Here is a 21,109-nt window from a genome sequence, read left to right on the forward strand (position 1 = left end):
GCGCCACTACCCCGGATATCGTCACGTGATGCTGCGTTTCTCAGCCACAGCGGCGTGGCTCCAACTTTTGCTGCCCACGCCTTGCGCGCCTCCCTCGCCCCCCTCCCTCACCCACCCTTTTCTCCGCCACCATGGACACGCCCGTCGTCAAGTTCAAGAAACGCGGTGCCAAAGCCGCGCCCCGAAAAGCCGCTCCTCCACCGCCGCAGTCCGATTCCGACTTCTCGTCGGGCGAAGACGCCGAGGGCGAAGACGGCCGCGTAGTCAAGCGGCGAAAGACCAACGCCAACGCGCTCAAAGCCTCGACCGCCGACCGCAAGACCAATGCAACCGTAGAGGGCACCACGCAATACGCCGCCAACACGGATGCGGTAATTGAAGCCAGCAACGACGCGACCAAGCAGTCCAACTGGTACGACGAAAAGGCCGAGGATGCGCTCAGCTCCAAGAACCTCCTGGGCAGCACGCGATCGAAACCCCAGTCGTTTATCGACAAGAACCCCGATGCGCCGACTCGCCAAGTCGGGCCCATGAAGGCGTCCACCAACATTCGAACCATCACCGTCACAGACTACACGCCAGACGTGTGCAAGGATTACAAGCAGACAGGCTTCTGTGGCTTTGGCGACAACTGCAAATTCCTGCACGCCCGCGAAGACTATGCAGCGGGCTGGAAGCTGGATCGGGAGTGGGAAATGTCCACCAAAGGCAAGAAGCCCGGGGGCACCATTGTCGCGTCTGCGAACAGGGACGAAAAGGACAAGGACGAAGACGGCATTGACCTTGCGCTTCTGGAAAAAATACCCTTTGCCTGCATCATCTGCAAGAAGCCATACAAGAGCCCTGTTGTGACCAAGTGTGGACACTATTTCTGCGAGGCGTGTGCTCTGAAGCGATACCGAAAGGACCCTACGTGCGCGGCTTGCAGTGCAAAGACATATGGCGTCTTCAATGGTGCTAAAAACCTGCAAAAGTTGTTGGAGAAGAAGCAGAAGTGGGAAGACAAGAAGAAGGCCGAGGCGGAAGAGAAGGCCAAGGAGGAGGAAGGCGGCGAATGAGCAATTGGTGCATGCCTACCAGGCAGAAGAATGCGGCATGGCAAGAGTAAGCTGCGACACAGCGTGATGAGGTTGACTTGAGCCCCGGCTTGCCCTGCTAGTGGTGCATCTGAGATGTCACACGACAAAATCCGTGGCGCGCCACGACTGTGCATTTGCTCCACGGCAGCGAATCAAGCACGGCGGGCGACGTTGTGCTCAGCTCGCCGGTCGTGAGCATGTCATGATTTGAAGGCATTCCTTTTGCAGCAAAAGGGCTGAGTAACACCGGCCAGGCGAGACGGAGCGGTAGACGCGAGGAGAGGGAGAGGACGAAAGAGCACGATTGCCGATATATCCAGTATCTATGATGCAGAGACATGAATATGAAGCGGGCTCAACAACTGAGAGACGCGTAGCTATGCCCTTTGCAGGCTGAACACCTGTTCCCAACAAGTGCGCCTGTGTCCAATCATAGCAGCGTCTTCTCCGTGCTCCCCGCACTTGGACTTGCATGCTTGGAGCAGCCAGGCCATGATGGTTCATGGCAGACGTGGACGTGTGTGGGCCGGGCCTGGACATTGGACCGCTGTCCCCCAGGGCGGCGGCGGCGGCGGGACGGCAATGGCAATGGCAGTGGCCGAGTGGCCGAGTGGCCGAGTGGCCGAGTGGCAGAGGGGCAGAGGGGCAGAGGCGGGCGGGCGGGCGAGCGGGCTGCAAAAAGGTCGCTCTGTGCCGCCGTGATATTATGAGGGGCTCCCCGTTGCAATGTGCAGCGCCTGCTATTCACACTAACGAAGACATGCCAGGCCATTATCCACCGCGCGCCTTCCCCCTTGCGAGCGATGGTGCGGCGGGGCGGGGCAGGCAGGCAGGCAGGCAGGCAGGCAGGCAGAGCTCAGGCGATCGCTTCTAGAAGGACGCTCACCTCCAACTCGCCTGCGCCCATCAACAACACGCGTGCAACGTGAACGCGTCGTATAGCATTGGCATGCCATGGCACCGCACACGCACACGCACACGCACACGCACACGCACAAGCTCCCTCGCCAGGACAGGAATCGGGCGTCTTCGCTTCCCGTCGCCAGTGCATGGCTTTCCCCATGCGGCCATGCACCCACCCCAAGCTCGCCCATCTACACCTAATGTACAGTACACCGATCACTCTCGGCCCTACTACTGGCCGGCCCTGCCAGTCTGGATCCATGGACCGCGCCCGCTGCCATCATCATGCAGTCGACCCGACCTGCGATACGAGCGAATCGCCCAGCCATGGCCATTGGTTTCGACCGCCACGGCCCTTTGGTTGAGTCGCCTCGTACATGTAATACATGTATTATCTATGCACAAGGCCGGCCAGGCAACAGGGGCCCAATCCACGGCAACAACCAGACGACCAGGCAGGCCGAGGGTACCGTATAGCCGTTGCGTCCTGTGACTGCTGGGCCCGGCCAATCGCCGCCCGGCGAATGCGTCACTCGCCCGACGCTGGGTATGCGCTTCGGTCCAGCAATATGGCGGCCATGAGCACAACTAACGCGGCCCCAGGTGCACACTGTCCGCCGTCGCCCAATACCACTCCATCCAGGCCGCACCGCCTGCACAGCGCACCCGCCCCAGCGCGGAATCAGCCGGCCGATCAGAAGACGCCCTCGTCCAGCCCAGTCCATGCTTCTCCAACCCGACCCGACCCTGGCCGAGGTCCCAGGCTTCACAAAAGAGCAATTGGACGCCTTGGCCCGCAGCGTCGAGCTCAGGCGCCACCAGCTCGAGACGGACATCGCCAGCTACATCCGCTGCAAGCAGGACGAGCTGCGCAACTATGGCCACCAGGTACGCCTCCCCCCAGCACCGCCAGCGACCCGCCAAGTATTGCTGCCGTTCCACGTTTGCTCGAGTGCCGTCGGGGACTGATTTTGGCCTAGCTCATAGACCAATACCGTTCAACCCAATGCCCTCAGCAGCTAGCTTCTGACCGCAAGTCGCCTGCGAGTAATGCGGACGACGCCGTAAAGGCGCCCGAGCCCGACGACAGGATCAAGCAGAAGAAGCATACAAAGGTGCACAAGCGCGAGCAGGAGCTCTACGGCCTCGTCACCCCCGTCTTCCTGCCACTGCTCGACGCACGCGACAGCTCCCCCGACAAGAGGAGGACCCCCAAGCCACCCACCCCGTACGGCGCAAACGACGCGGCAGACTCCCCGCCCGCAAGACCCTCGAGAGATGCTGAGCAGACCAAGGCCCGGAAGCAGAGGAAGGACAACAAGGACTTGGAGAGCCCAGCTCCGGGGGCGCTGGCCAAGGACAAGCAGTCTGGCGAAGCACCCAAGAAGATGAAGCGCTCCACCATGAAGAAGTCGGCCCTGCGCCACAAGGACAAGCCGCGCACACCGCGAAAGAGAGTCAGTCTGGTCATTGACGGCCAGACGGTCCATCCGTCCGACACGGTCGACGAGCCCCTGCTCACGTCACCCAGCAGCGAAACAACGTCTGCCTCCAATTCCATTGCCTCGCTCGACGACATGATTGATCCGCGCCTTACCACTTCGGACCCGCCACTCTTTCTCGAGCACCGAAACGACATACATCACAGCCTTCCTCTTCCCATGGCCAACGCCATCCAGTCAGCCTCCAAGGCCTATTCCGAGTCGCACACGCCCACGCCCGTGTCCATTGCAACCGATCACTCGCCCCCCCTGCACTCGCCCCGTTCTCCAAGCATACCCTCTAAACCCACACAACCCCCAATGCGCACATTCCTCGACCCCTCGCCCATCCAACAGTCGCACTCGATCCCCGAAACCGCTGGTCCAGACCCCATCTACTCCATTTCCCCAGTCACTACCACGGAACTCGAGAGCGACAGCCTTGCAGAAGAAGAGCAAGATTTTGATACCTATGTAGGCGGTCTGCATGGCTCGGGTGTGGCCGATGTGGATCAAGCAGGCAGCTATGGATATCCGAGCAGCCTGGGCGCAAGCTACATGGAAAGTTACATGCAGAATCGCCCGTTGCGCGTTCGCATGGAGGCTGCGACCAAAGCCGGGTTGAGCGAGGCGGAGAAGAGGAGATTACTGGAAGAGAGGGTAGAAGAGGAAGAAGACCATGTCCACGATGATGTTGACAACGACGAGGATGACTCGGATGATCTTTCGGACATTGACATGGATCACACACGCAAGAAGTCCAAGGATCTCGGCGAAGACCACTTCATGGGCGACATGGACGACTTTTGACATGTGACCCTGGCAAAACACGCTTCTTTTTCTTTTTTCTTTTTTTTGTGGTGTTTTGATTCGGGATAAAACAAACTATTATACAGTAGTCTGTATGTGTGTGTGTGATTCTTCTGCACTTGGATAAGGTAGGTTTCTGGTTGTTCTGTCTGTCTGTCTATCTGTCTATCTGTCTGTCTGTCTGTCTGTTTGTCTATTTTGTTTTTTTTGGCATCACGGCTCCCAACCCCCCCGGGAACATGAAGCCATCATCACCATGCCCATCATCATAGTTTTGGATATGCATCTCCGTGTGCAAGTTTGACAAGCACACACAAACTGCCCAGTTGCAACAGTATGTTTGTTGCTTCATCATAGGCGCATAGCTAACCTATCGAGAGAGTTTGTTCTCCCCTTTACCACATCTGATATTATCTACTAGGCTCGATTACTCTGTTTTTTTTATCATCATCATCATTATCATCATCACCATCATCATCGTCATGAATGATGGCGTGTATGTACATATGGGTGGGCTATTTGAATCTTTTTTCCTTTGTTTGTTTGTTTGTGCTAACAGGAGGAGTTGTATTCATTTGGATAATTAGAGTTTTTTTTTCTCTCTCTCTCTCACTTACTCCTTCTTACTCCCCATATCATACATATATATATATATATACGTATCAATAAATTATGCCAAGTCAACACACAAACAAAACAAAACAAGCAAGCAAGCACCTGTGAGTATTTATTCAAGATGGGAAACAAGAAACTGCAGATTCAACTTGACTTGCTGATTTCATTTTCTGTTTTATCATTGAAAGACTGACTACACATCGTATCTCATTCCAACACGCACACATATATATATATATATATATATATATATAATCGTTGCATTACGTTATTACCATACAACATCCATCAAGACAGCTCCCTTGATATTGAACAATTTTGCTTTTTTTCATTTTCATGTCCCATGTTGTTTTCTTTCAAGTTTCAGTCTCTCTTGCTGACCTGCTGCACGCGATTCACCACCCTATCCAGCAAACTCACCATCTCATCGCTGACAAACTGCGGATTGTCAATCTGGATGAAATGGCCACAGCGCACTGCGGTAATGGGCCCAATGGCCTTGCCTTCTTCAGTTATGTTGCACAGTTCCTCGTTGTAGCGGCGCCATGCAGGGTTGATATAAGTCATGCTGAGGGCTTTTGGCGTGTGGAGAATTCCAGTAGCTACATAGCAGATTTGGCTTGTTAGCTATTCATCCTTAGGGGGGGGGTTTCGCAAAACTAACCAGAGGAAACCAAAAAGTTCAAATCACGTACCTGATTGCTCGGCATACGTCTCCCAGTCGTGACCGACAACGGTCAAATAAGGGCCTCGTCCCAGATAACCCTCCAGCTTGGGCGCACCGGCATGGGGCAGCAAAGTGGGTAGGTTCCGCCTGGAAAGCCCCTCTTGGCTAGGTACATCCGGGTGAAACATTTCCCGGTACTTTCGCCTTGTCTCGCGCACCTCGTCCTCTGTCACGCTATCGGGCAGTGTGTGCGGATTAAAGTCTGGCGAATCCGGGTCCGGCCAAAAGTCCAGATAGTCTGAATTGGCCATTATGCTGTCGAGGAACAGCAGGCCAGAGACGGTGCCGGGGTAGCATTGCGCAAAAAGGCGGGCGAGGGCACAGCCGAAGCTGCTGCCGACAAAAATGAGACAGGGGTAGTGTGTCGGCCTGTTAATGTCGAGGTGTTCCCGCCATATTTGCAAGGTAAATTGCTTAAGTGCTTTCACGGCAGATATGGCATCATGGCCATGACACGGCGGAGGCTCTCGGTCATCGGGGTCTCGATCCGATTCGCCTTGGCCATATCGATCGTAGCTTAACAAGGAAGGATACGGTAGCCGTCCTGCTATTCTTTTTTCTAGAAAGCTGCGTATGGTGGCGTCCCACGAGCTCCTTACGCTCAGGATCCCGTTGAGGAAAACAATGAGCGTCTGGGAAAACGGGTTCGAGTGGCTGCCATTTGGATTCGAGGCAGGGTAATATGTGTAGTGGATCCGTGCACCTGGTTTGGTATCGAGGGCCATGGAAGAGATTTCTGGCTCTGGAAACGGCGGAAGGTCATCCTCCGAAGAGTCCAGGCTACCAGGAAAGGGTATAGGAAAAGTACGACTGTGAGTGGTTCTGTGTTTCCTCGCCGTTTTGACGGGGTCCGCCTGCGACAGGTTTGTTCCCGGCGAGTTGGCCTGACTCAACGAAGTGGCGCCAGCCATGGCGCTGTCATGTCTTTTTGCAGGAGCAGGCGCAGGAGCAGGCGCGGGCGCGGCATGCCTTTCTCTTTCTTGCTGTGTCAGACCAGAGTATTTCAGACGGGGTGGAATATACGGAAAGGCGTCCATGACTGATGCCAGCTGCCGCGGCCGGATAGTATTTCGCAATGAATTCACAGGTCTACCTAGTCCTCCTGATTGGGAAAGCGTGCGACATGCAAGCCAGGGAAGCGGAAGATATCGGAGGGCAAAGAGCTGTCAGAAGGAGAGACGAGCAGGGACGTCGGGGCTGGGGTTCGCAACCACTGGACGCGTTCTGGATCTTATTTTGAGTTTTGTATCTCCCAGCTGGAAACAACGGTTACCCCTCTTTGGCGCCCCGCGAGCGGAAAAAGATGGCAGGTTCTGGCTCTTCGGCCTGGGATGGCGAGCTGCCAATAGGGTCTCACGCAAAGGCTTTTTCCATGTCGCCAAGGGCTCGGAAGATATCGACTGGCGTGGTATCGGGCCAGCAAGGTCGCGGTCGGCCAGGCAGTGCTGGAGAGGAGGATGCTGCGAAGTTGGGCCGGGCGAGTCGGGCGCTCATGGCAGCCAAGATAGACCTCATGATGAGTGATGAACTCGTCGATCCCACCTGTCGGCAAGCCACACAAGACCTACCTGGGCGGCTTTGGGAGCGTGTGGCCGCCGATGCAGGCAGCGCGGCACAGCACCACACAGGACGAGCAAGCCACTGGGGGGCTGGGGGGGTTTAGCATGGGGGGTGGATGGATGGATGGATGGATGGATGAGATGGACAACGCCGCAGCCGCAGTCGTACTTAGTTGGTGGGCAGCGTCGCGCGCAGGGCCAGCCAGGCACCAACCGGCGATGACGTGCAACACATCGGGGGGACGTGGCTGATGCACGTCGCGATTCACCGCACCCACACACCCGTGGCTTGCTGTACTCGCGCTCCACTCGCTAATCACTCACTGCCAGTGCGTCTTTAACGAGAGCACGCTGGCCGTCAGCGTCTCTCTCTCTCTCTCCCTCCCTCCCTCTCCATTCCATCTCCCCTTCCCCCTCTCCCTCTCCCCCTCCCCTCCCTTATCTTTCCTGCTCTGCCAAACCAGCCAATACCGGGCATCCCAGCCATTGTGTGTGTCCGCGGCGTGCACTACTACAGCAGGTTGGTCAGCCGGCACTCTAGAAGAATCAGAAACAGCTAACCGCCTTCTAGCGTTTATGCGACCTCATCATGACATATGCCCATGCCGGAACCCAGACTGAGTGGGCAGGCCTCACCAAGATGGATCTTCGCCCAAACATCCTCTTCACTGCCCCCAACACAACCACCCCGCCAGCCGAAATGGTGCCAGACAAACAGCATCATCAACACCAACAACACAACATGGACAGCATTGCACTCCCCGCCCACCCCGGCCCCCTCGGTCTTCCTCACAGTGCCTCGTTTAGCCGCCTGCTCCAAAGGCGACCGAATCGCCCACAGCTCCCGACACGCATCTCTCTGCCCAACTCGGAGCTGGATGACGAGGTCTTCCCGTCCCCGCCGCCCACGCACGCCGTCCTCTCCCCGCTACCCGAAGCCAACAAACGCCATGCCGGCCACACGCCACTGATTCCTCGAGCCCTTTCCCCAGTCCACGACGAAGAGCCCGCCTTTGCCGAGGAGCCGCTGCCTGTCCTACGAGGCACGGGAGAGATCACTCCCCCAGCCGACGACGAGTCTCTAATCGGTCCGCTCATGCTGCCCACTAACCCCGTCGACGGTTCCAGCGACCACATCGCCCTCGACGTGCTCGACGACGTGCTCGAACAGGTGGCCAAGGACCAGGATCGCTTCAGCAAGCTCAAGGATGCTCCGGAACCCACAGCCGCCCCTGTGCCTGTGCCTGTGCCTGCGCCTGCACCTGCAGCCATTCAGAATCCCGACCAGGGCTTGACCCTAAGCCGAAACACATCGACCGACTCGCAAAGATCTTCGAGTACAGAAGTCGTCGACGGCGTTAGACTAAAGACTCCGCCGTTGAACTTTGGGGTTCCCATAGGCCAGGTCTAGCCAGCCGCTCTCGAGACAACCATCATGCGCAACGGCATTTGCATCGTGTTTTGTTTTCTTTTTCTCTCGGGTGGTTGCTTTTGCTGTTCGACATTAGATTGGGATTCTGGGGCGTTTGATTGAATGGAAATAAAAGAAGAAAAAACACTCGATAAGAACTTGGGAGGGGGGAGGCGAAAGGCAATACCCGGAGTTTCCCTGTGTCCGACAGAAAGGGCCACTGGTGACCAAAATCGCAGGCTATAGACTACCAGCCTAGCGGCATGTATAGAAGAGGCATTACGGAATCCAGAATACAACCAATCACTGTTTGAATGCATCTTGGTATACGCTTGGCTTTGACATCGCACTGGCACACCAAGAGGCTAGGACTCAAAACACATGCATTTAGTGCTTCAATGGCGTCTAGTCCCTGTCATTATACACGTTCTCTCATCCCACCACGTGTGCTTTAGTCATCCTGATCCCAGTTGCCCTGCTGCGCCTTTCCAGGCATCTTGGGTCCACCGGCTTGCTTGGCAACAATAATCTGATCGACGCTCAGCACTGTCCTGGCTGCCTCGGTCGCCAGCTTGATAGCCCACATCTTGCTGACCCACAGGTCCAGGATACCCTCCTGCTTCACGTCGAGCGTGCCTGTGTCGTCCTCGTTCTCAATGTCCACGCCAACCGTCCACTCGTCGTCTTTTCGGTTCTTCTGCGCAGCGTGCGCTACGTACAGCTTGGCGAGCACCTCGGTCGCGTCAAGCCCAGCTGATTCCGCGAGCGTGCGGGGGATAACCTCAAAAGCCTCGGCATACTTGCGGATCGAGTACTGTGCAAGACCCGGTGTCTTATCCGCAATGGCCTTGACCCGTTCGACCAACTGCATCTCGGTTGCTCCAGCTCCGGGTACCAGCCGGGCGTCGCGGGTAATAGCCTTGACCACATTGACTCCGTCGTCAATCGCGCGCTCGACGTCGTCAAGGTGGTTCTGAGTAGCGCCACGTAGCACCAGCGTGGCAGTCCGTGTCTGCTCGTTTTCTTGCCTGAAGACTGTGACTCGGTCACCGCCAATCTCTAGTGTCTCAACCACGTCGATGGTGCCCATCTCGTCAGGCATGGGAGCTCCCAGACGGGCAAGCGGTGTGGCGCCAACCACCCTGCATAGCCGTCGCAGCTCAAACTTGGAGAGAATCTTGATGACGAGAATGTTGTAGCGGTTGAGGTAGTGCATGGCCAGTTCGCCAATGGTCGATCCAGCAACCACCACCCTCAGACCAGAGTCGTGGAGCTCCTTGATGGCCTGCTCGACTTGCTGCTCCTCGCCCTTTGTGAAGTCCATCATTTCCTTTGCGTTGTGCAGCAGCACTGTGCCCTTGGTCTCCGTCTGCGAGATGTCGATTGGGCATGAGAAGACTCCGACCTTGGCCTTGGTTGCCTTTTGGACAGTGCCGTCTGGTTGCCTTGCGAAGACCATGCCCTTGACGACCTTGCTCTGCTCCAGAGCTCCACCCATGATCTTGACCACGCGGACATTGTCGACGTTGAAGTTTACGGGGTTCTTGGGAAGGACGGCGAGGACGGCTTCGGCGACGAGATTAGCGAGGAAGTCTTCGCTGCCAGACTGCTTGGCTGCGACAACGGTGCGGATGGCCTTGCTGAGTTGTTCCTGTGACCGGATGTCTTCAACCTTGTCGCATACGAGATCTGCCTTGAATCAGTTTTGCTTCCCTCAGCAACATCCAGTGAGTGTCACATACCCTCTAGTGTCTGTAGAGCTGCAAGTTGTGCCTTCTCGTAGCCCAAGACAATGTCGCTTGTCTTCAGACCCATCCTGATCAACTCCTCTGCTTTCTTCAGCAGCTCACCAGCCAAGATGATGACCAGGTTTGTGGCATCTCCCATCTCTGCCTCTTGCTGCTGGCTGGCCATGACAAGGAGCTTTGCGGCCGGGTGTACGACCTCGAGTTCGCGCAGTATCGTTGCCGCATCTGAGGTGAGGATCATCTTCTGGAGGTGGTTTATGACAATCTTGTTGCGGCCATAGGGTCCGAGAGACGTCTGAACGGTCTGGGCAATTGTCCGGCAGGCGTCGATGTTGCGAATGACAGCGCCATCTTCGGCGTCGTAGCTGTTGCGGGGTGGTTAGGTGCATGTTTATAGTGATTGCGGGGCTGTACCAAAGCATACTTTTGATAGCCTTGCTTGAAGAGGCCGGCATTAGGGGCGTTTGGTATCGAGAGAGACATGTCTGCGGTGTGTGAGGGGTATCTCGGTCGTGGTGGTTACCTGAACGTGAGCTCTGCGCGGCGAGAACGCGTCCAGTCCCAAATTTCGATGCCAAGACTTGGAGATCGGGGGAAGAAAAGACCGACATTTCACGACAAGACAGTGACAGCTTGGGGTTATGGCGATATGAAAGCCCAACCACATTTTGCTTTCTTGAGCTGCGAGTTTCGCATTCAGCAATGCACGCTGCCATTGCTTCGCTCTGGGCACGACAGGCAGCACTTCAGCAAACCACGCGCAGTGCTCACTTGGTGGCGACAATGGCTGGGAGAGAACCAGTTCATTTGTTCATATCCCAGCTGTTGAATACTCGTCGCGCATACATCACGTCTTCAGCGCATGCGGGAATGTGAGCAATGACTATCTAACTGTACCCTGAGGAGTTTGTAAAGGCACCGCTAGCGAATTAAGATTGCTCGACTTCTTCTGGGCACCATTAAAATGGCCAGCATCTCATGAAAGTGCGAGGATGCTGGAGATAAGGAGAAGTGCCGTGGAGAAGAAGCGGCGGTGCAGGGCGCGCTGGAAGAAAAGTTGTTCGCAATGTCTGCTTAGGTAATGCCGAGCTAGGCCCAAAGCACTTCCGCTCCCCGAACTTTTCTAATGTCTGGAGATGGCTGCGGCAGCATCGTCATACGGCCCAGGCCTGCGGGAGATATGAACGCCGGACAGCAAACAGCGAGGCGACTGGCCTCGGGAGCGGGTATGCATGGCAATTGGCATTGGCATTGGCATTGGCCGCCTTCTGAGTGCTGACGAACAAAGGTCCCGCAATATGTCGCTCATGTAGAGACACCATCACTCGCACTTACGCATCCGCCGCCGCTGCAGCCGTCCAGAGCGAAGACCAAGCGTCTCAGCATATTCCCCCGGTCGCCCAAGCCTTGCCTTCAACCTCATATGCCGTCAATGCTGGTGTGGTTCTGTCCCGCCCCCCGCAAATAACTCGCGACCTGCATCCATTCGAAGCCGCCTTCTTCCTATACCAAAAACGTCTCAATGAGCGACTCGCACTGCCCTTCACACGATACTTTTATGTCAAGAAGCGAACACCGGCCGATCTGGAATGGAAGCGGAAAATGAAGCAACGGCTGACCCCCGCCCGCGATATCGGACGGTACAAGGGTTACGGAGATGAGGCATGGAACGACGAGGTGCTTGTGGGCGCCCCAGAGAGTGGATTTGAGTACCAGGTTGGAAAACTGCTTGAAGACGCTGAGAACTCTGGCATGGAAGATGCACCAGGCGCCGTAGGCGCACAGAAAATGGAGCGCGAGCCAGTGGAAAGGCCAATGCCGAGAGTGACAGAAGCCGACAAGAAGAACGATACAAAGAGCCTGAACCGCGCACTACAAAGGACACTGTATCTTCTCGTAAAGAACAAAGAGGGGCAATGGCAGTTCCCACAGGACCGACTGAAAGATGAGCATCTGCATGGGGTATGGATTCCACCTCAGCTTAATAATGGAGGGGTACACTAACCAAATTCTAGGCCGCGCACCGTATTCTTACCAGCACCGGTGGCGTCAACATGAACACCTGGCTCGTCGGTCATGTGCCAATCGGCCACTACCAACTGGACTATCGCAACCCCCGACCTGTTGGAAATCTCCAAGAGTACGGCACAAAGACCTTCTTTATGAAGGCACGCATCATGGCTGGCCAAGTTGACCTGAAGGAAAACAAATTTGAACTCCAGGACTTCAAGTGGCTAGTCAAAGAGGAATTGCAAAAGGAGGTTGACGGCAGCTACTGGCGATCCATCAAGAACATGTTGGCCGAGCAGTGAGATTTCTTCATCTCCACAACAATGCACTGTACGATGGAGGCGGATGATATGTAGCATTATGTACAGTATTCAGAAATATTGGACAGCGACCCATGCAATTGATCCAGTCATGGCCAAATCAAGAAAACTCATCATAATTTCCAAAGGACTTTTGCAAAACAATACGAACTCGCTAGTCTCATAGTCTCCCAACTCGACCTGTAAAACCCTCTTCGTCTGCACTGGTATTCCCACACCTACACGCACTTTTCAAAATCATAGCTGAAACCCTGCTGCGCACCATAATACTGCACGCCCAGCTGCTCACTCTGCTCATACTCGCTCTGCACAATACCCGTCTGACCCTTGTTGCCCTGCACCCACAGCTCCGTGCGGAAAGTAAACGTACCGCTCCCGCAGTTGGGCTGAGGAATGAGTTGAGGCGGATAACTGATATTGGAGTAATGCTCCTGAGCATGCGGCCCAGACTGCAAGGGCCCGGTCAAATCAATGGTATCAGGGACCTACAAGTCCATCAGCCATATCTCTTATCACGCCGTCTTGTCTTGCTGTATCCCTCCCCTCCTCCTATTCAACACGAAGGTGAAATACACAATCTGAGAAGAGTCATGTGAAATAAAAACGAATGGAAAACAAAATATCACAAACCTCTTGTCTCGCACTGCCCTCGCCAATATAATACGCAAAATCCCAATACGCCTTAACCCCCTCATCCAGCTGATACGTGGCAATGCCCCTGGTGCCATTCTTATGCAGCCTGAGCCTATACGCCTCACCTCGCTCCTTCTTCTCCACATCCGCATACTCTGTATACGCCAGCGTCGTCTCGCACCAGGTATGGCGCGGCCCCGTGGCGAGGTTGACGCGCAGCCACGGGTACGCGATGAACCAGTAGTAGATTTCCGAGCCGTCGACCGTGTTAGAACCAAAGGTTGGGCGCGTCGTGCGGGACACAGTGCCGTTTTTACCCAAGTCTGGACACCCGGGGCCGAGCAGCGAGGTGATGGTGAAGGACCAGTTTGGGGGGAGGATGCGCAGGGGGGAGGGGGAGGGAGAGGGGAGCGCGAGGAGTGTGGTGGTTAGACCTGCGAGGGCGAGGGCTGTCGTGGTGTACTTCATTGTTAGCGGTGCTTTACGTTTGCTGTATGATCGAATTGCAGTTTCTGTTATTTGCTGGATATCGTCGTGTTCGGAGCGGCTCATCACGTCTTTATATGTACGTGTCGATGTATGTACCGTCTTTTCAAGACTGACGCAATATACAGAGATATCACACGCAATGTGTGCATCGTTTCTCTGATTTGCCAAGTGTTTTTATCCAGCATATTGCGCGTAGTCATGGGGATAATCGGTATATTGACCGTGGGGCCATGTTGGAGGGCATGGTGTTGCGAACATAGCACTACCAAGATCGAATCAGATGGAGATTTGTCGATGAGCGGGGAACCTTTTTCAGCAACAACCAAACGAGCATAAATGAAGCTAGACGACAATCATCCGGGCGTGTAACCACTGGCTATCTGCTGACGTATAGCTCTTACGCTGCCCGCAATCTCCACCGCAACTAGGCACAGTAGCCCCCCCTGCACACACGTAGCCCCCCGTTCTCGTTTAGGCGAGATTTCTATTCATCTAAGGTTAAACAGGAACGTGTGGGGAAGCCTGGGATCGGACATGTGCAGCGGCTTGGTAAAGTGCCGACGTTGTGCAGTGGCGGCTGTTGTTCGTCAGCAGCATGAAACATGGCGAATTGCGTGCTGACGATGAGGTAACGGATTCCGCATTCGTACAATGGGCTTTTGTTTAGCCTATAGTACTCGTTGAAGCTTGTTGTAATCTTACAGCAGTTCGTATCGACTCGGAAGGGGTTTGAGCGCAGGTGATAGAACTGATCCCCCTTTCACCAAGTCACTAGGAACAAGAGCTGATTTGTCTACTAGTAAATTGGTACTTTCGTCTCCGCATGCAAAGACATCCTGATGATGTTAGAGATATACACGCTGTGGAAATTCACAAATCTCGTGATTGGCAATGCATGTAATTGATACTTTACCCACAATTTATTTTCAAGCCATGCTGAACAAGTCATAATTCATACTGATGACTGGATTCTCAAAATCAAAGCTCAGAATGATGCCCATGCCTCTGTAACTCTAGAATATACATGTCAAATAGACAGCATCAAACGCAAAACGCTGGATTATGAAGCTGGTCTTCATGGCAATGAACCAGTCATGCGTTACATCATAAATGCATTTGATTATCTCTGTGAACAACCATCTTTAATCCGTGATTTCGACAGAAGCAATCCAAACAGTACATTGTAGCTTGGTAACGACAGACTTAATCACGAGTCAGTCCAGAGCCTTGCCATGGAGATCAAGACGGCGGTGACCTATCATATTTTAACAGAATAAGCGCCCAACTGTCATCTCAGCACAACAGGTATTCCCATTCATTAGAATGCCTGTCCATATTCAAAGCTCAGTCGTATTGCCTATCACCAGGGATCTTTAACCTCAAGAAACAGGGTCAATTGCTCATTGCCGTTTGGACAATCACCTGCATGGCCGTCAGGGACTATATTTGAGCGATCCCCCCGCACGGGGGTGAAGTAGATGGCTGTAGCCATTAGAAAGGCTCAAGAGCATCGCGATACGCCAAGGGAACTAGAATCCTCGCGCGCTGCTCTTGGTAGGTGCTCGATGCGAGACCACTAATCTCCCACACATCCTTTCTGTTCATGAAAGGCCAGGTCCATTATTATGAGCCTGAAGCGATAGATGGGCTGGCTCAACTCGTATTCCAAATCATATAACAAGGCCATTCGCTCGTGGAGACGAGCAGCATGCTGGAATCCCCACAAGACGTAATGCCTGTAGTATTTGAAATGCTTGATACAATTATCCGCTCTCGCCACCATTCCAGACATTGGTCAGATCGTCTAATATGGACATGGAAGGAAACTTGCTGAAGCTCAAGACCGGCCTGAGTATTTGGAGGATTTCCTCTTGCTTTTCTTTCGTCTCAGCACAGAGTGCGGCTGGATCCGTGTTAGTATACAGGTAATGTAAGTGGAGCGTGTTGTACGCACCTGCATATATAGCTTGGAAGCTTACGAAGGCCGAGGGGAGATTTTGTGATTGTTCAGCTATAGCAATGCCGCATATGGTTGATGTACTCTCATGAAGCAGTTTGAAGCGAGTCTGGTATGCGTTGAGACCACCTGTAGAAGGTTGGTTGAGCAGGACAATTATTCTCGCAAAATGGTAGGTTTGAATAGCAGCGGCATATGCAGGCGGGTGAATCCAAATGGGTTTGATATTACTTGGAACCAATGGGGAGGATGGTGAAGTCCCTTGAGGCGCAGAAGCGATAGGGATGGGGTCAAATGACGCTGGAAGAAGCTCCTTCCATGCATCAAGCATTCGCAAAAGAGTTTCCCCTGCTTCAATATATCCAGCAATGTCACCCTGTTTCGGTGTTGCAGCAAACTGCACGCATTTTGCAGCAATGTATACGACGCGTGTGGCTAGTCCTTCAGACGAAAGCTCTGCCATTGGAGTCTTTGGTTGGTGTATAGTCAGTGCCGGTCTCCCGGTCCAGAAGGCCGCCCATATATCTTGTCGTAGCCATGCCCACCACACTGCACGCTGTAATCCATTTTTAGATTCTCCACTTGTTCTCGAGTTACGCTGGATCCAAAAAGCTCCCCTTAGATGACGGTCCCAGTTGCTGTGGTCGGGATTTCCGACTGTTCCAAACATCTCGTACATGGAGATCATAATGGCAGTCGTCAAAATCTCATAGGAACCCGTATATGACTGATAAATCAAGTTTTTCGACAAATAATGCAGCGTTTCGTAGTGGAACTGCTCAGCAACCTTTCGTGTAGCTGTGTGGGCACCGGAACCAGATGCAGGCGTACCGGGCTGCACGTGTGCTGGCGCTTCATTGCCAATTTTCTGGTCTTGGAAGAGTGCCATGTGACATGCACCAACGGCCAAGATTGACTTGAGTAATCCTACATTGCGCAAGGCAAGATGCGGTACCACGTTAGCGAAGTGTTTGTCGGGGTCGAATAGATCCAATATAGGCGCTACGACGGCCACATAGTGTTCGAAGTAGATTATTTCTTCCTGCTTGAGCTCGATTGTTGTCTCGGTATTCCATGGCTGGGTCGGGATAGCCACTGACTGGACATTGACGGGACTGAAAAGGCCATCACCCGCTTCCAAAGCAACAGATTGGCGGGGAGACTGTCTTCTCGATAAAGTGGTGATGTCAAAGTCCCGGCGATTGTTCTGAGGTTGCCCTTGCATGCTGCTAATTGCGTCTTCTGCGAGCAAGTCGTACCTACTAGCTGTTAGTCTCTTAGCCGCCTAGGATAGACCAAAGTTACCATTCAACAGGACCGAAATTAGGTGTCAGACTATCCCCAAAAGTAAAAAGTCTATCGTCAAGAACGAACCCATCGTCAGGAATGATATTACCGGGAAGTACTGCGTGATCTGGGGGAAATGGTATCCACGATGGGACGTGGCCCACAGGCGCTGGGTTTAGTCCATTTCTTGTTATCGAAGCACTTGCCCCAGCCTCGCTGGTTGGTTGCACTGAGTCAGTGGCATTTGGTTCATCTTCCGGCCTGCGAGCACTCAAGGCGCGTGGTCGCCGAGGTGCAGAGGGTTTCTCAGCATAGATACACTCGCGATTGACTCTCTTGCAGTTTTGGCAGTCTGGTCGACCTTCGTCGCACTTTACCCGGCGCTTCCGACACGTCAGGCTACCAGGGGTTAGCGAATCTGATGAATCCACTACGCCGCAAGGTGTTCAAGGTGTTGATATTGATAGAGTCTTGCTCAGCCGCACACGAGAAGGGCCGTTGGCCCGTTTCTCAGCAGCGAAAGCATCTACAAAACATACCAGCCCGTAGAGGTTCTCAAGCCCCGTGACTTGGAAGGCATTTCTCTGGAAAGGCGCAGGAAGTGAAGAAGGGCTAATGTGCAAGGAGATCGTGTCGAGCCAGAGACATGCGGCTCGATGCGGGCGGCTGGTTCAAATACGATCTAAGTAGACGCGCGGAAGCTAACCGTAATCGCGTAGGCAAATCGGCAGAGATGCCTTTTGACCGCCTCGGACCAGCATGACTCGGTTTGTGGGGAAACGACACGGACTGCCAATGCAAGTGTGGTCAGCGTGGAGGATGTGCGGTCTTGTGAGGATGAGATCGACTGTTGTCCTGGCTGAGTCCCGTGCGGGTGACGTCAGCGCTACTCGCGACGAAATACTCGTATTTCTCCAAGGCACATCAACTACACAGCTGCATCGTCTCACCAAGAGGGAGGATTTGACTGAAGTTTTGGTATATATTAAAATAATAATTCAGCAATGCAGTTGTCCTCCTTGCGCTTCACACTCTACATGTGTTTCTAAAATAACAGGCTTTTCCCCGTTCCGGTACTGCACCGAGACATCTAGTATCCAATGGAATATATGCGATAATATACAAAGATAAGAATATATGACAACTTGTACTCAACTCCGATCATGGCCTGATATCAATGCGTTTATCCTCGCCATAGAGTGCCTGCTCTACCCCGGAAACCGCCCCCTCTTCCTCGTCCTCTAAAGCCACCCCTGCCACCTCTATATCCTTCACTCCACGGGCCACGATCCTCGCCGACTTCTACAATCCGATCCTCCTCATCAAAGCTGTACTTGTACTTCATCTCGCTTTTGATACCTCTTCCCTTTCTGACCTCATCCGGTGCCCAATCTCTGCTCGTCTCAGCGTCCAGCTCCTTCAACCTCAATTCGGAAATTTCATCGGAGACGGGGAGGTAGAACAGCTGCGGTTTTGCTTCAGTTGAGTCGAAGAGATCATGGAGTGTCTTGAAAGAGGCCTCGGTATCTTGGCGAGTATCTTTTGTTGGTGCTGACGGTTGCTGTTGGGCGGACGGGCGCCGCACATCATCACTACCGCGTGGGCCTCGTGGTGCGTTTGCTGGGGCGCTCGAACCAACCTCTTGAAATACTGCCGTGACCGAACCGTCACTACTCTCAGGATAAACAACTTCGAAGCGTTTTGGGTTTGCAGGCCGCCCGCTGGCACGGGCTTCTTTCTCCATTGCTACTGCATCTTCCTCTTCCTTGATCCAACTTTCGACACCCTCCTCGGGAATGAAATCCACCCATAATTCTTTCCTATTTCCTTCCGGTGGCCATATCGACCCATGTAATGATGCTCGTACCCGCGACGCGGCGGTTTTGGTGCTGAACAAGACAAGAGCATGGGTCTTCATTGCGTCCAAGAAAAGCGCTTTGACAATTGTGGAATCAGGCGAGCTGGAAGGTGGAGACGCAAGAGCGACCAAGTGTGCACGAAGCGGTTCCGGGCGTAGCGGGCGCATAAAGTTACGGATGTACAGAGCAGCCGTTACGGGGTGAAGTGCGGGCACTGTCGGTCTATCGTCGTTCAGCGCTTCGTGGAGTGTGTCATCTTCGCCAGACGGCACCAGATCTTTGTATCTGGCTGCTTTTTCCTTTCTTTCACGCCTGGCTTCGGGTTCAGCATGGTCGCCATTTGTCTCATCGTGCTTGGCATCTGCAACGTTCTCAACGTCTTCCTCTGGTCGCTGCTCCATGACTACATCTTCATCTTCTTTCAGATGAACCTCGGGCGCAGGATCTTGACTTGGTCGATGTCTTTTTGCGCTAATCTCCTGAGGTTTCATGTCGGGCGTCTCGCTGCGCCTCTTTCGTTTCTTAGAGTCGGCCTCCAGTTCTTCTGTGTTGAGTCTCGATGTCTCGGCTGACGACTGCTCAGGCACAGTCAGAGGTTCCGGCTTTTCTACTGATTGTTGTTCACTTGGTGTAGCCGAAGTCGGTTTCTCCTCCATTATGATGTCTTGCACATCACTGGGTGCTTCAGACTCGTGGTGTGCCAGCCGCAAGGCTTCAGCAGCCGGTCCGGGAGCGTCTGGTAGTTCATCGCTGGCAACCGATGCGTCGTTTTTGGTTTCAACTTCCGCGTCCGTCGGCTCAGTAACCGCTGGGCCCACTGCGTCATTCGCATCCGCAGGCGGCGCGTTGAAAACTTCTGCTGGCTGTATTGAACCCGGCTCATCAACGTTGGTGACCGCTTCTGCTGGCTGTTCAATCGCCTGGGTCTGATCTGGTGGTGGCACGTCGCTGTCTATGTGTGATACAGTCTCTGGTAAGGAGTCCGTCGTTGCTGCAGGCACAGGTACAGGCTCGGCATCAGGTTCGCGTTCGGGTTGCGCTTGAGGTTCTGTGACCAAGTCAGTCGCGCATTTCACATAACTATTGGGTATATGTATACCTCCGGCTTCTGCAAGCGCAGGCCCAGGTGCTTCCGCCTCCGAGGGGGCTTGTCGCGGGTCAGCTTCCCCAGCCTGTGCGACTGGCTCGGGCGGCGCACTGGAAGCTTGGACAGCGCCATCAGCCTCCTCAAGTTTCTCGATGATTTGCGCCTTTCGGGTCAAGCCCGTACTGGGTATGCCCCGGTCCTTGAGTATCTGCCGCAGCTGCGCGACCGTCTGTTTGTTGTAATCCGCCATCGTCGGGTCGGTGTATTCAATGGTGATGAGACTGGCAGGTTCGTGATCGCATAAGTGACGTGAAGTAGTTGGTTAAAAATACCGAGCGGAATACACGGTAAGGAAGAAGATGGAATTGCGATCAGGCTGGCCGCAAACGTCACAGTTCAAAGAGATTCGCGTGTCGCGCCGCGCTAGGGTCTTGGCATAACCTGCATGGACGCGCAATGACCCACCCCACCAAAAAACCTATTGCAAAAGATGAGGCTGTACAGCCACCCACAGTCGCTATTATCACGAGATTTCATGGTGTTGTAGTAATTATAGCATTGCGATCATGATAGGCTACTTGTATCTACTTGGTAGCTTGGTGGTGCGGCCGTGGCGGGTGGTCCGAGTTGGGACGGCTAGTGCAGCCACCTCAGCTTGTACATGAGATGAATCAACAACAACACGTTTCTGACGCTTCTGCTTTTGAGAGGAGCCTTGTGAGGCTTTGCGCTTACCCCTTTGGGATAATTGTATAGCTTTTTCAGCCTCCCGGGCTGCCTTTTGAGCCTCCTTTTGAGCCACCTTGGCGGCTCTCTCCTTCTCTCTCACCTCCTTGAGCCTCTCTCTCTCAACACGCTTCTCCTGGGCTATTTGAAGCTTGTACAATTGAGCTTGTCTCCTTAACTCAGATCTCTCAGCTTTCTGGAGTTGTAATTGCTGTTGTTCTTGTTGTCGTTCCATCTCATCCTCCTTGGCTTGGCGAACCTTCTTAGGAGACCAAAAGACAGCTCCTCCATGGTACTCCTCAGGCCTATTGAGTTGAAGCGTGTAGCTCTTCTTTTGGTGTCTCTTTTTGACCTTTAGAGCCTCCCTTAAGCCCTGGTTTTCTCCTTTGAGTATACTATTTTGAGCTG

General features: G+C 53.9%; 9 protein-coding genes across 9 annotated transcripts; 4 read left to right on the forward strand and 5 right to left on the reverse strand.

Annotated features, from left to right (window-relative positions):
• The first annotated feature begins 122 nt into the window (after positions 1-122).
• On the forward strand, positions 123-1,426 carry SETTUDRAFT_140026 (uncharacterized protein). Its single transcript, XM_008030975.1, has one exon. The coding sequence runs from the start codon at positions 132-134 to the stop codon at positions 1,056-1,058; it is 927 nt and encodes a 308-aa protein (XP_008029166.1). The 5' UTR covers positions 123-131; the 3' UTR covers positions 1,059-1,426.
• Positions 1,427-2,696: 1,270 nt separating this feature from the next.
• Positions 2,697-4,654, forward strand: SETTUDRAFT_120240 (uncharacterized protein). Its single transcript, XM_008030976.1, has 2 exons — positions 2,697-2,870; positions 2,963-4,654. Exons 1-2 carry the CDS (start codon positions 2,706-2,708, stop codon positions 4,271-4,273), a joined length of 1,476 nt encoding a protein of 491 aa, XP_008029167.1. The 5' UTR covers positions 2,697-2,705; the 3' UTR covers positions 4,274-4,654.
• A 597-nt stretch (positions 4,655-5,251) lies between these two features.
• Positions 5,252-6,652, reverse strand: SETTUDRAFT_155982 (uncharacterized protein; the record flags this gene model as incomplete). The annotated part of the gene is made up of 2 exons (XM_008030977.1): positions 5,252-5,490; positions 5,584-6,652. The coding sequence occupies 2 exons, from the start codon at positions 6,650-6,652 to the stop codon at positions 5,252-5,254; spliced, it is 1,308 nt and encodes a 435-aa protein (XP_008029168.1).
• Positions 6,653-7,757: 1,105 nt separating this feature from the next.
• SETTUDRAFT_120245 (uncharacterized protein) lies at positions 7,758-8,964 on the forward strand. Its single transcript, XM_008030978.1, has one exon. The coding sequence runs from the start codon at positions 7,764-7,766 to the stop codon at positions 8,583-8,585; it is 822 nt and encodes a 273-aa protein (XP_008029169.1). The 5' UTR covers positions 7,758-7,763; the 3' UTR covers positions 8,586-8,964.
• A 6-nt stretch (positions 8,965-8,970) lies between these two features.
• On the reverse strand, positions 8,971-10,823 carry SETTUDRAFT_43238 (uncharacterized protein). The gene is made up of 3 exons (XM_008030681.1): positions 10,758-10,823; positions 10,328-10,698; positions 8,971-10,274 (listed from the first exon to the last, which is right to left on the reverse strand). The coding sequence occupies exons 1-3, from the start codon at positions 10,814-10,816 to the stop codon at positions 9,037-9,039; spliced, it is 1,668 nt and encodes a 555-aa protein (XP_008028872.1). The 5' UTR covers positions 10,817-10,823; the 3' UTR covers positions 8,971-9,036.
• Positions 10,824-11,513: 690 nt separating this feature from the next.
• On the forward strand, positions 11,514-12,645 carry SETTUDRAFT_94896 (uncharacterized protein; the record flags this gene model as incomplete). The annotated part of the gene is made up of 3 exons (XM_008030979.1): positions 11,514-11,559; positions 11,622-12,295; positions 12,349-12,645. The coding sequence occupies 3 exons, from the start codon at positions 11,514-11,516 to the stop codon at positions 12,643-12,645; spliced, it is 1,017 nt and encodes a 338-aa protein (XP_008029170.1).
• Positions 12,646-12,881: 236 nt separating this feature from the next.
• SETTUDRAFT_33751 (uncharacterized protein) lies at positions 12,882-13,764 on the reverse strand (the record flags this gene model as incomplete). Its single annotated transcript, XM_008030635.1, has 2 exons — positions 12,882-13,148; positions 13,294-13,764. 2 exons carry the CDS (start codon positions 13,762-13,764, stop codon positions 12,882-12,884), a joined length of 738 nt encoding a protein of 245 aa, XP_008028826.1.
• Positions 13,765-15,548: 1,784 nt separating this feature from the next.
• Positions 15,549-17,609, reverse strand: SETTUDRAFT_22160 (uncharacterized protein; the record flags this gene model as incomplete). The annotated part of the gene is made up of 4 exons (XM_008030551.1): positions 15,549-15,688; positions 15,740-17,001; positions 17,048-17,428; positions 17,569-17,609. The coding sequence occupies 4 exons, from the start codon at positions 17,607-17,609 to the stop codon at positions 15,549-15,551; spliced, it is 1,824 nt and encodes a 607-aa protein (XP_008028742.1).
• A 487-nt stretch (positions 17,610-18,096) lies between these two features.
• Positions 18,097-20,255, reverse strand: SETTUDRAFT_140040 (uncharacterized protein). The gene is made up of 2 exons (XM_008030980.1): positions 19,988-20,255; positions 18,097-19,936 (listed from the first exon to the last, which is right to left on the reverse strand). Exons 1-2 carry the CDS (start codon positions 20,223-20,225, stop codon positions 18,213-18,215), a joined length of 1,962 nt encoding a protein of 653 aa, XP_008029171.1. The 5' UTR covers positions 20,226-20,255; the 3' UTR covers positions 18,097-18,212.
• Positions 20,256-21,109: the final 854 nt, after the last annotated feature.

Source organism: Exserohilum turcica (assembly GCF_000359705.1).
Source record: "Exserohilum turcica Et28A unplaced genomic scaffold SETTUscaffold_5, whole genome shotgun sequence".
In the NCBI taxonomy this organism is placed as follows: Eukaryota; Fungi; Ascomycota; class Dothideomycetes; order Pleosporales; family Pleosporaceae; genus Exserohilum; species Exserohilum turcicum.

What these genes read in the sequence shown, in the direction of transcription:
- SETTUDRAFT_140026 (XM_008030975.1), top strand. Translation starts at nt 132, where the DNA reads ATGGACACGCCCGTCGTCAAGTTCAAGAAACGCGGTGCCAAAGCCGCG.
- SETTUDRAFT_120240 (XM_008030976.1), top strand. Translation starts at nt 2,706, where the DNA reads ATGCTTCTCCAACCCGACCCGACCCTGGCCGAGGTCCCAGGCTTCACA. An exon ending in TGCGCAACTATGGCCACCAG is followed by an intron (nt 2,871 to 2,962) that starts GTACGCCTCCCC and finishes ATTTTGGCCTAG; the next exon opens with CTCATAGACCAATACCGTTC.
- SETTUDRAFT_120245 (XM_008030978.1), top strand. Translation starts at nt 7,764, where the DNA reads ATGACATATGCCCATGCCGGAACCCAGACTGAGTGGGCAGGCCTCACC.
- SETTUDRAFT_43238 (XM_008030681.1), bottom strand. Translation starts at nt 10,816, where the DNA reads ATGTCTCTCTCGATACCAAACGCCCCTAATGCCGGCCTCTTCAAGCAA. An exon ending in TTCAAGCAAGGCTATCAAAA is followed by an intron (nt 10,699 to 10,757) that starts GTATGCTTTGGT and finishes ACCCCGCAACAG; the next exon opens with CTACGACGCCGAAGATGGCG. An exon ending in AGCTCTACAGACACTAGAGG is followed by an intron (nt 10,275 to 10,327) that starts GTATGTGACACT and finishes GATTCAAGGCAG; the next exon opens with ATCTCGTATGCGACAAGGTT.
- SETTUDRAFT_140040 (XM_008030980.1), bottom strand. Translation starts at nt 20,225, where the DNA reads ATGGCGGATTACAACAAACAGACGGTCGCGCAGCTGCGGCAGATACTC. An exon ending in TGCGCTTGCAGAAGCCGGAG is followed by an intron (nt 19,937 to 19,987) that starts GTATACATATAC and finishes ACTTGGTCACAG; the next exon opens with AACCTCAAGCGCAACCCGAA.